The 12963-nt window shown below is 39.5% G+C and overlaps 1 protein-coding gene across 12 annotated transcripts in view; it reads right to left on the reverse strand.

Moving 5' to 3' along the window:
- ptprt (protein tyrosine phosphatase receptor type T) overlaps nucleotides 1-12963 on the reverse strand; it is a 333988-nt gene that overhangs the window by 79104 nt on the left and 241921 nt on the right. For 3 of the 12 annotated variants that reach the window (XM_085274700.1, XM_085274698.1, XM_085274690.1), the window contains one exon: nucleotides 12608-12637. The exons of 8 other annotated variants lie outside the window; for them this stretch is intronic. In XM_085274700.1, coding sequence (XP_085130826.1) covers nucleotides 12608-12637 — 30 coding nt within the window. The remainder of the gene's footprint in view (nucleotides 1-12607; nucleotides 12638-12963) is intronic. One more of the 12 variants, XM_085274693.1, reaches the window with a different exon arrangement.

Consider the following 12963-nt stretch of genomic DNA (forward strand, 5'->3'; position numbering starts at 1 on the left):
TACAAAATTTTCTTGATGACTTATAAATCGCAGAACGGTCAGGCTCCAGAATATCTGTCTGACTTACTGCAGTCTTATATGCACCCTAGAACTCTAAGATCAAGTGACCTCTTGCTCTTGGCCACTTCTAAGTCGAGGCTGGTTCACAGAGGTGACCGGGCATTTGTGGTTGTGGCACTGAAAATGTGGAATTATTTACCTCTCCAGATTAGCAAGGCCCCAACTGTCAGTCTTTTCAAATCCCATCTTAAAACACATTTTCACTCATTAGCTTTCAACATCGCATGAGAGTTACCTATCTATCCACTTGGTCACCTGTTACCAGATATTTGTTATTGATGTTATTTGTTACTGTGTAATTGTTTTTATCATCTTTTTACAGTACTTTGGCCAACATTTTGTTGTTATTAAATTTGCTATATAAATAAAGTAAAAGTAAAGTATATAACTGTACGGTTAAATGCGGCTTATTGCCTAAATGTTTTGACTAGTCAGTAAGACAAGAAAAGTGATATGAATGCCATTCCATTACGTTTATCTTCTAAACCTGTTTTCAAATAATGACCGACAAACACAGAAGTGATAATTAACGTGCTACTTTTAAATATCAATGTGACATATTGTCCTCTAGATACAGAACAATTCGACAGTGTGACTTAAATAAGCTTTGCAGTTTGACTCATCTCGATATGAGGAAACTCTGGGCTTGGACATCACCTTGACTAGACAGATGTGTCCAAATCCTGACCACTCGCCAGACTTTGTGTGTCATTAGGGGCCCACAAGGCTTGTCAAATTTTAAAGCGTGAAAAAGGCTAAAAACATGTAGTCTCATTTTGCCTGGATTTAAAAGACAAGAGCTTCACTATCGGAATAATTGGATACCAAAAGCTACAGAACATTAAATTATAAAATCAGAAAATATGTATTTCGCAGTATATGTTACATTTTGCAAGCATTTGCCTTTAAATGCCCATGAACAATCGGTTCACATGAAGTAAAACAATAATACCGTTTTTTAAAACAAAAAACAAACAAGTGCATTTTGTTGATGTTAAATGCTCATTGTGCATTTCAATTAATGCACTGTATATTACTGGAAGTACTTATAATTAAATTGAATAACTAAATGGTACATGGGTCAATCTGTATAAACTGAGAACAGTCTATTCATGGGAGAGTAGCCAGGTCTTTATTACCTGCTTGATTTGGATGATAATAGAACTTGGATGCCAATAGGCTCAGCAGAATAGCAGCCCTTTAATGTAGAAGTATACCTTTTTATATTCTTTTGATATAAAAAATAACCTTGTGGATGCGCTTTAAACCACCATTTAATGGAATTTACTTTGAAATCATAGGCCCAAGTGATCTACTAAGGGAAACCTGTAAATTGTCTACACTCGTAAAAGAACCATTTAATCTTGCAAAAACACTTACAGAGTGTGATATTTATTAAACTACTCACGTCAAATACTTACTGAAGAAGCTGCTACATGAGGTGTTCACCTGCAGTCAGGAGTCATATCCAAGGACACTTTGCCATGAAGAGGGACCAGGGATCATACACCCCACCCTGTAATTACTGGACGACCAAGTCTACCACCTGAACCACAGACTTACCACACTGTTTGATTTTAGATCCTAAAAAGGATACTTTTTTTTTTTAGCATATTCTTTTTTCCAATAGTGTCTTAAAAAGACAGCAGAAATGACTCCATGCCATGTCATTGCTTCCAGCATGGCTGTCAGATGATATTGTATGCTTCAGATCATGAGCCATTACTTTCCCTCTTCATACATTTCCCCTCATATATTTCTCAGTGTTTTCTAATTGGCACCTTAGTTTGCAAATGATCAACAAACCCTATCATTAATATGTATTTCAAAATAGAGTAAATATAAATACATTTTGCAGATTTGTCCTATAAAATTCGTCATACTTCTTTCTCTGAGTTTTTGAGGAGAAAAGCCTCCTCCAGAATCCACCAACACAACTTTCTGCTTACTTTAAGTATCTGACATCTAGTCACGAATGGTATACAGTGGGCTGTGTACAAGAAATGGTTATAATAGTTCGATGTGTATGTGTGTTGTTGTTTCTATGAGTAAACACTTGATCTCCTTGATATCTGTGTATGCACTGCAGGTGCTGGACATTCAGTGTTTTTGGCTGTGTCTAAGTGTTACATGTGTCTGTTGTATTGGACTGTTGGTGTACACTGGGCAGTGAGTGGGTGTGTTCCTAAGTGACTTATCACGAATCCGCCTAATACGCCTGCTTACACGTGTCTCTGGAAAACCTGCAGTGTCTTGCACAGTCACTCTAAAAGGCAAATAGAGAAAACACAATGTCACTCATACCTATATTGAATAATCGTGAGTCTCTTAACACTTACTTGCTACAGGATTGTTTCACTACTATATGTTGTTAGTGAGACATGAAATTAAAACTATGTACTCCACAAAAAAGTCAATAAACATCCAAAGGACACACTGAATCTGTTTCTTGGCTAAACAGCATCTAGAAAACATGAATTTAAAAAGAAAATGTTGTGTGTGTGTGTGTGTTGCACTTGTTAAGCCCACTAAGGGTCAGGAAGCAATAAGTGTGAGGTCAAAAGCGAAAGCAAGATCCCTTTTGATCCCCATGATTCCATTGGCTGACAGAATAATACTAACAATAATGTTTGTTTGTGACTGAGAGAGATATGTAGAGATATGAAATTAAAGCAGTAAACCCATTATAGTGTGTGTGTGTGTGTGTGTGTGTGTGTGTGTGTGTGTGTGTGTGTGTGTGTCCACATAGCAGGCAGGTCTGGCCTGGATCTGGTATCAAGCCAGTACTGCTGGCTGACTTCTGGCATGATAAGACGTATGTCATCCAGATATGGGCCAGGCCTGGCATAGATGACACTGTTTATGCGATGGCATGCCATATCTGGCTCGATTGTGGTTTGGTTCATGTGGCCCAGGCCCATAGATAACAGGTCTGGCCCGGATCTGGCATCAAGCTGGCACTTCTGACTGACTGGTGTCATGGCAGAGTGTATGTCAGCCAGATGTGGGCCAGGTCTGGCAATGATGGCACTATTTATGTTCCTATTTTCCTATTTTAGTTAGAAGACCCAAATGCCATGTTTCAATACTATACTGCTATGGTAGCCAATGTTTCAAATGCAGGTTTGACAGGTTTGTGAATGTACACTTTATCCAAAACCTAGTGACGGTTTACTCATCTTTGCCAGTGGGTGGCTGTAGCTCAGGAGACAGAGCAGGTCAACTACTGATCAGAAGGCTAGTAGTTTGATCCCTGGCTCCTCCAGTCTGCATGTCAAGAGTGTGAATGTGTATGAATGTAGTTAGGAAGCACTCAATTTAGAGAAAGTGTGTGAATGTGGCATATTGTATAGAGCACTTTAACCCTCCTGCCTTCTTGGGACCTTTTTGTGCCACTGCTATGTGTTAAATGGCTGCCATTTCCACTGTGTTCAGTGGAATATAACCAAACTTGCCACAGGATAGTTTTTACCTGTCAATGTTAATATTCCAGTGTGAATTCCTTAAATCAGCCTAAAATGGCTGAGCAGCAGAAATCCCCACACCCATCACCCTGGGGACCATTTTCTGCCCATTGACTTCCATTATAAACGCTATTTTTCAACCCCAAATTATCATCATATGATTTTATTTTTTCTTCTTTTCTTGGATGTCAATGAAGACTCAGGGCCTTGAAGTTTTAATTTTTAAATTGCAAAAAAAATGCAAAAAAAATAATGGCAGGTCAAAATGTATGTTGGTGCCAATCTTTGGTCCATCTAAAGGCCTACTTATAATGACAATCACATATTACTTCAACTGGTTTTTTGTGGAAATATTTAGTTTCGTTTTTTGGTTTTTGGGGCTTATAACACAGGGCGCTCATGTAATAACACTGGGATTTGAAGGGTTAAAACAACGAAAATATAATTAAAACTTTACATGAATATTTCAGGGAGAAGTATTTTTACAAGGTTGGCTAATTTAAAGTGGAATAAAATATGGATATATGGTCTTTTTATGGCGTGGCTGAGAATGGTCCCTAGGGTGATGGGTGTGAGTTTTTTAAAGGATGGCAGGAGGGTTAAGTAATCTGGGAGACTAGAAAAGCGCTATAAAAGAGTCAGTCCATTCACTGAGTTTCGTCATGTTACTTTTGCATGTTCTGGCACATGTTGTTATTACATGGCTTGATTAAGGTACACATTAGGCTGACATCTGGGGCCAGAGTTGAAACTGTTCTGGCTCAGCACAGGGCCAGCAGTGTGTCTACAACTGGCCCGTGGCTGCACCCAACTTACACATGGCCCACATACCGCAAAGAATGACGGTCCACACATGGGCCAGCACAGGACCACCAGTGTGTCTGCAACTGGCCTTGTGCTGGCCCATGTATGGGCCACATCTGGCAAACCAGATCTGGGCCACCAAAGGGCCATTCTTTGCAGTATGTGGGCCATGTGTAAGCACATTGTGTGGGCAAGATCCAGGCCACACCAATTTTGCTATGTGTGTGTGTGTGTGTGTGTGTGTGTGTGTGTGTGTGTGTGTGTGTGTGTGTGTGTGTGTGTGTGTTTAAAAGCCTGGGATCAGATGATGAGCTGTAGTTGCCCTTAAGCACTTAAGCCAGGGCGAGAAAAGACATAAGTAAAAATCAAAGACAGATGATAAGACAGAGACAGAGCAGATGTGAAAAGTGAACATGAGAAAGGAGGAAGACAAATGAAACAGCTCATCAATAAAGAGGCAATAAATAAAAAACAACAACATAAAAACAAAGAAAGAGTGAGATGAACGATGTTAGAAAGAACATTTTCAGGAAAACTACAAGAGACAAGAAGGAATGACCTTACAAAGTTTCTCCCATAATCATTTCCTTCCATCAACCCCAGGTTCAACCTTGCTATGCTCCACACCAATTTATAGGCGACAGAACCTCAAAACCTCCTGTGTGATTGGAGCTTAGAGTGGCCTATTCCTGACTATCTGACTGCACTTTGACAGAAAAGTGGGCAGAGATGAAGAGGAAGAGGAAGAGGAGAGCAAAGAAAGGAAAGTCAAATAAAAAAAACTGAAGAGAAGGAGAAAAAAATAAAAAACGGGAAGTTGAGGAGAAAAGGAAAATAATTTTTCCTTTCATTAGGAAATAGAGGTGGCAGATGAAGAAAGTGACAGAAGTAGAAACAATGCAGCAAAAGCAGGCATAGAGTGGAAGAAGTAAAAGCAAAAGACAAAAACCTGCAACTTGTAGTGTGTGAAAGGCTTCCCCACTCTCCTCCCCGCTCTTTCACCAAACCTCGACCTAGCACACATTCATACCAATAATGGACTCATTTAAATGACAAATTCCTTGCATATTCTAAGTGGCACTGAGCACGACTTAATCCTTCTTTAATGAATGTCACGGCGGCAGTTCATTAAGTACTAAGGTTACCCTGCCGGGTGCAACCACGGCAAAAATCATGGACTTCTTTGTGGCCAGAGCGACATTAATTGTAGGCTGTTTGGTAGGTTGATAATGAGAGATTTTTGGCAGAAATGTCTTTTTTTGTGTATGAGTGTGAGAAAAGATACATTATAATAGAGAGACATGAGATGAGATGAAATGAGGTGAATCAATGCATCAGTAGATATGGTCAGGAAAAAATTTAATTCTTTCTTATTTGATGTATTAACCTGAGCACTTGATGGGTCCATTTCCAAAATGCTGTATATGTAAAATTCATTACCAAATAATATAATAAAATACAAAAGTTGCTATCCAGGGAGTTAAAGTTTATCTGAAGCTCAGGAGGTAGAGCAGGTCATGTACTGATAGGAAGGTGTGTGGTTTGATCCCTGGCTCCCCCACTGTGCATGCCAAATATCCTTGGGCAAGATACTAGCCCCAAGTTGCTCTTCGATGCATCCATCGGAGTATGAATGCGTGTAAAATGCTTGTGTAAATGGGTGAATGTGGCAATTTGTATAAAGCACTCTGAGTGCTCCAGGACAGTAGTAATGCTCTAAGATCTAAGAATCAGTCCATTTACCAGTATATTGTTTTCAAGATAAGTAGGATCATTAATTTGACATCAAAATGGTAATGCAGTACAGCTGTTTCCTTCCTTCCTTCACCTTTTAGACATCCATGTCTATATTTCAGTAGCAGAGTTACTGTTTTGACTCCATGGAGGAGATTGCTGACATATAGAAAGATAATGGCCAAAAAATTTTAAAATCACCTTGTCCATTCTTATTCAAGTTTTTGTGGAAATGATTGATTCTTCAATTTTCAGAAAGCAAACTCTGAACTGAATTTATTTCATGGCAGCAAGTATGGCTTGTTGATACAAACTCATGCCAAGAGAATTGCATTCATTTTAGTTGAAGCTTGGCAAGTGATCACGGCAATCTCAAGGCGTCCAGTCAAACATGGGAGAGGCCATTTGTTTCTTTTGTTGAGTGAGAACTTCTGTATTATGGCTAGAATGGCGTCAGCCATTTGGTTGGCAACTAGATAGCTCAAATATCCTCGAGCCATCCCCAGCCAGTGCTGAAGTCAGACAGGCAGTCAGTCACTTCAGGATGACAGCAGTAGCTCCAGAGGAGGCTGCAGGCGAAGCCCAAACAAACTTTCATCTGCGTATCACAGGATTTAGAGACAGACCCAACAAGGGAGGGAGAGATTGAGGGATATAAAGAGAGGTGAAGAGAGAGATAGAGGTTGAAAAGACAGAGTGAACCAAAACACACAAACACACACTACAGGATTGCAGGAGTCTTGTGCAAATTTAAATCCCCTTCTCATCTAACAGTAAACCTCCTTGGGCTATAACTGTGCATCTATGTATATATGGGTGAGACTGGCTGTGCATTACAACCAATTTTTAAAAGTGGGAAAAAATGTATGTGTATTTTCAGCTTCTTAATTATTAATTTCACATTTTCTACATATTTAGTTGTCATATGTTATGTTTATTTGTATGTTTCCATTAGGGCTGGGGTATATGGCCTCAAATCCATATCGTGGTATAATTTGAAGCATGTGTCGTAACGATATATATCACGTTATATTCTTTTCTTCTGTATACCGTATTTTACACACTATAAGGCCTTTAATTTTCTCAAAAATCGACAGTGCACCTTATAATCCGGTGCGCCTTATGTATGAATTCTGGTTGTTCTTACTGACCTGACCCTGACTACATGGGGCTCAAAATCTGTCAAAAAATGGTTTAGTACAACTTTGGTAAGGTACGAAGCTGCACCACTTGATGGCTTGTCGGAGCATTACGGCTATCGTAGTCAGGAGCCTCGTGAAGTAATCTAGGTCCAAAACTCTGTCTGCTTCAGGTCCCAAAGTCAAACAAACACTGCAGCATCACTGAGAGTTAAAAACTGTCTAAATTCTTTCATCTTTAATAAATTCATCAGCGTTGCTACTAGGGATGCACCGATACCGGTATCGGCCTCGATACCACATTTTCTAAAGTACTCGTACTCGTTAAAAGTCCCCCGATACCAAGGACCGATACCACGGTCTGAGACCTGTCTATGTTTGAGCGGCATGTAAGAGGTTAATCACAGGCGCCGAGTGCCCACCCCCAGGCCCCGGCTGCAGCTCAGAGCGGGGAGAAAGCGAAGCGAGACATATCAGCTGTGTGGAACTATTTTAAAGTGAACGATTACGCGAAAACAAAGGCGGACTGCAAATTGTCCTCAGCGAAATTGTCCAGAGGAGGCTCTAAAGGTAGCGCATTTAACACAAGCAATTTAATCAAGCACCTAAAATCCCAACACAACAACAAGTACAAAGAGTTTACCCACACTTATTAGCACAGAGGAGCATAGCTGATGCTATAGCAGTGGGACGGAAAATAGTTGGGCATTTTAAACATTCCGCCTTAGCCTACTCCCGCCTCGAGGACATTCAGGGACAGCTCAACCAGCCAATAAAGAGACTGCAGCAGGATGTACAGACGCGCTGGAACAGCACGTATTACATGCTCCAGTCCCTCATTGAGCAAAAGCGAGTGCACGAACTCACTGACTATCTCACCGCTCACCAATGGGCTCTTATGGAGACAACTGTTGCCATCCTCACCCCCTTTGAGGAACTAACTAAAAAAAGTGAGCAGCTACAACGCACTAGCCTCTGATGTCATCCCAGCTGTGACTGTGCTAGTGAGACTTCTAAACAGAGAAACAGACGAACAAATTTAAAATTAAATTTTGTTTTTTTATAATTATTTATTCTGTAATGTGTTGCATACAACATGCTTTTTATTTTAAATAAATGTTCTTAATTCCAAACTAGTCCCTTGTTTGTTTGTTTTTTGTTAAATTATAGGACTAAAGCTGTTACCTGCAAATTTAAATCATCTTTTTATTAAGTACTCGGTATCGGTATCGGCGAGTACTGAAATGCAAGTACTCGTACTCGTACTCGTTTCCAAAAAAGTGGTATCGGTGCATCCCTAGTTGCTACTTTACCAGTTAAGTTTAACACCCAGGCATCCATGAAAACAGAATTTATTGAATCTAATGGAGTTGGAAGTTAGCAGGAAGTTAGCTCGCTAGTTTCCACCTGAACATGAGAGAGATTTCTGAAAAAATTTAAACATACAGCTCTGCTGTCACTTCCAACATAAAGGAAGACAGAAAACTAAACAGCAGTGACTTTTTTAGGGTTACTGAAGTTGGGCTAGTTGATATATAATGATGTGCTACGTGATGTTAGCATAACATAAACAGTGAAGCTGGAGGATGAACGCTAACTTTTTTCCACTCAATCAAACTTTACGGGAGGGTTCCTGATGGTTAGGGACAAATGCAATCGCATGGCAGGATGCTGTGAACGGACCAAACTTCAGTCAGGAGAACAACTGAGATAATCCATCCACAATACGAGGTTAGTCATTAATATACTGCAACAACATGGGAACAGAGCAGCTGCGACAGAATTCAACATTAACGAATCAATGTTACGGAAGTGGATGAAGCACAGTTTCTGGCTTTCCTCATATTCCAAAACATGCTTTGTCTCTTTGCTATTACTGTCGTCTGGCATAATTTGCAGATGATATTGCTTGCAGCTGCTGCGATGCTTTTGACCAAAACAGGCGCAGCTTGATGACACCATCAACACGAGCTATCGCAGTAGAGCGGTATAGTCAAAATGTCTACCGTTGGCCAAATTCATATCGTTTCTACCATATACCGTTTATACCGCCCACCCCTAGTTTCCATCATATCTTTTCTGCTTATAATTGTATTTCAATTATGGAGTTTTGGTCTTTAGAGATACTGATAGTTATAGTCATAATAAAAATGACAAGAACTATATTAGGTTGGTTTGAGAGAGACTTTTATCAAATTCAAATATTTCATATAAATCAAGATCTTCATGCATTTGTGTCTATGTGTAATAATCCAAACTGTCATCTAAGGACATTCCTTGAGTTCAAGCTTACTCTGTCAGTCTGTGTGTGAGCTGTACATTTGTCCAAGGCTGTTATTGTGGTGTGTTGGTGTATGATTTTGACTATTGTTACAAGGATTATTCTTAAGATGTCTGCTTGTGTCTCCACTGACATATTTATATGAGATTCAGCATGGCAGGTCATGCTCATTTTTTCTATGCCGAGACAAATTAAAAGCAGGAAAACCACAGTGATGGCTGCTGTCTTTCTAATTGTGCCAGTTTCATATTATAAAAAAGCAATTTCCAGTGGGTCAACAAGCCTCAGGGGGGCTGTTTTAAAAAGAAGTGTTGGTATATGATGACTTTTCTACTCAGTAAGGAGCCTGCTGGAGATCTGGAGGAAATTTTCAAATGCTTTGAAGACAGCTGCAGAAGTGAAGAGTTTTAAAAATTCTCAGCAAGGATTTGTGCAGGAGCTCGGGGCAACACCGTGCATGTGACTGTGCAGGTATACTGGTGTGTGTGTGTGCACGCCTGTACGTGTTTCTGCGTGTATGAACAGACAGCTATAATAGTGCCTCATTAGAACTAGTTAATAAGGAAATAGCCACTTGGTAGAGAAGATAATAGTGAATTACATTGACCTTTTAGGATGAAAACACTTTAAGAGACGGACCGTGAAAACAATGCAGATGAAGTTTGGCTGAAATTTACCCTCACTGCCAAACTCACGCTCTAGTTAGTTCAGCCACCCAAAAATATCAAAAGACTTCTTCTCATTGTTGATTATACAGGGGAGTGCAGAATTATTAGGCAAGTTGTATTTCTGAGGAATAATGTTATTATTGAACAACAACCATGTTCTCAATGAACCCAAAAAACTCATTAATATCAAAGCTGAATGTTTTTGGAAGTAGTTTTTAGTTTGTTTTTAGTTTCAGCTATTTTAGGGGGATATCTGTGTGTGCAGGTGACTATTACTGTGCATAATTATTAGGCAACTTAACAAAAAACAAATATATACCCATTTCAATTTTTTTTTTTTTACCAGTGAAACCAATATAACATCTCCACATTCACAAATATACATTTCTGACATTCAAAAACAAAACAAAAACAAATCAGCGACCAATATAGCCACCTTTCTTTGCAAGGACACTCAAAAGCCTGCCATCCATGGATTCTGTCAGTGTTTTGATCTGTTCACCATCAACATTGCGTGCAGCAGCAACCACAGCCTCCCAGACACTGTTCAGAGAGGTGTACTGTTTTCCCTCCTTGTAAATCTCACATTTGATGATGGACCACAGGTTCTCAAGGGGGTTCAAATCAGGTGAACAAGGTGGCCATGTCATTAGTTTTTCTTCTTTTATACCCTTTCTTGCCAGCCACGCTGTGGAGTACTTGGACGCGTGTGATGGAGCATTGTCCTGCATGAAAATCATGTTTTTCTTGAAGGATGCAGACTTCTTCCTGTACCACTGCTTGAAGAAGGTGTCTTCCAGAAACTGGCAGTAGGACTGGGAGTTGAGCTTGACTCCATCCTCAACCCGAAAAGGCCCCACAAGCTCATCTTTGATGATACCAGTCCAAACCAGTACTCCACCTTGCTGGCGTCTGAGTCGGACTGGAGCTCTCTGCCCTTTACCAATCCAGCCACGGGCCCATCCATCTGGCCCATCAAGACTCACTCTCATTTCATCAGTCCATAAAACCTTAGAAAAATCAGTCTTGAGATATTTCTTGGCCCAGTCTTGACGTTTCAGCTTGTGTGTCTTGTTCAGTGGTGGTCGTCTTTCAGCCTTTCTTACCTTGGCCATGTCTCTGAGTATTGCACACCTTGTGCTTTTGGGCACTCCAGTGATGTTGCAGCTCTGAAATATGGTCAAACTGGTGGCAAGTGGCATCTTGGCAGCTGCACGCTTGACTTTTCTCAGTTCATGGGCAGTTATTTTGCGCCTTGGTTTTTCCACACGCTTCTTGCGACCCTGTTGACTATTCTGAATGAAACGCTTGATTGTTCGATGATCACGCTTCAGAAGCTTTGCAATTTTGAGACTGCCGCATCCCTCTGCATGATATCTCATTATTTTTGACTTTTCTGAGCCTGTCAAGTCCTTCTTTTGACCCATTTTGCCAAAGGAAAGGAAGTTGCCTAATAATTATGCACACTTGATATAGGGTGTTGATGTCATTAGACCACACCCCTTCTCATTACAGAGATGCACATCACCTAATATGCTTAATTGGTAGTAGGCTTTCGAGCCTATAAAGCTTGGGGTAAGACAACATGCATGAAGAGGATGATGTGGACAAAATACTCATTTGCCTAATAATTCTGCACTCCCTGTATAAGGAGTACATATTTTGTATAGTGTTACTATTACATTAATTACACTATTACATTTGGTTAGTCAGTATAGCAGGTGAATATAACTTGTGAATGTAAAGCAGAATGGTCAGAAGTATTAGACTTAAGACTAATATTTAATAGCAAAGCTATTTGAGGGCAGTTACTATGCAAAATGTACATACGCAGTAAATTGAGGTTAATATGTATATATCTCCTTTAAGTGAACTTAATATTGATATTACACACTTTCCCCAATTCTTTTCTAATATGTCACATGCAGTTTATGTCACATGTAGTAAAGATTAAATGAATGAATACATTTTACCAAACATTTGTTTTTCCTAGCAGCTAAAGAGGGTCAGTATTTCTAATATGGCAGCATAACACTGCAAACAATGTTGTATCTCTCCTGTGTTGAGCAATTTTATTGGCAAGCTACCAAGTGCCTGCTTTTGTCTTGCTCTAGACTTATGTTCAAGCCAAATAACATTATTGTGACTGCACGCTGCAGTGTTTGTGTACCAACCATCAAATAAGAATTTGTCTTTGGCAGGTAATAAAGTAGACATTTTATCATGCAGTGCAAATGACAAGCTGGCTCTTAAAAATAAATAAATAAGAAAGATTGATTCTACTATAACCATTTTTCTGAAAGCTGTGATGGCATAGAGGATTTAATTGTTTTGATAATTAAATACTTTAACAGTATACATGAAAAAGGACAAAAATGTAACAACTCAAAAGGTAGCGATAAAAAAAAGAGTATTGGACTGAGAAAGGAATTTTTCTGATGTGAAATCTCTACTTACAGGTAATAAGAGTAGGAATAAGCATGTCTTCTGAAGCATGGTGAGGTGAGGCCGATGATGACAACAGAGCAAAACCCAGAAGAAGGACAAACACATTGGATTAGTTCATGAGTTAAATGAAAATGTAATTCTGACTGTATTTATTTTAAATTGATAAACTACCTGTTTTTCTTTCAACTGTTTTCCCCAACCTACCTGTACAACCTGCCTGTCTGAATCCTAAATTTGCTTTTCTATGTGTCCTCATCTGAAAACATTTGTTGTCATTTAACTTTGTTTTTACAGATGCTGAATGGGTTATTTTTTGTAGGGGTGCAACGATACACAAAATTCACGGTTCGGTTCGGTTCGATACT

The sequence above is a fragment of the Mchenga conophoros genome, linkage group LG5, assembly GCF_057382185.1.
Source record: "Mchenga conophoros isolate Kocher_MC1m ecotype Shallow Benthic linkage group LG5, M_conophoros_male_GT1.1, whole genome shotgun sequence".
Lineage (NCBI taxonomy): Eukaryota > Metazoa > Chordata > Actinopteri > Cichliformes > Cichlidae > Mchenga > Mchenga conophoros.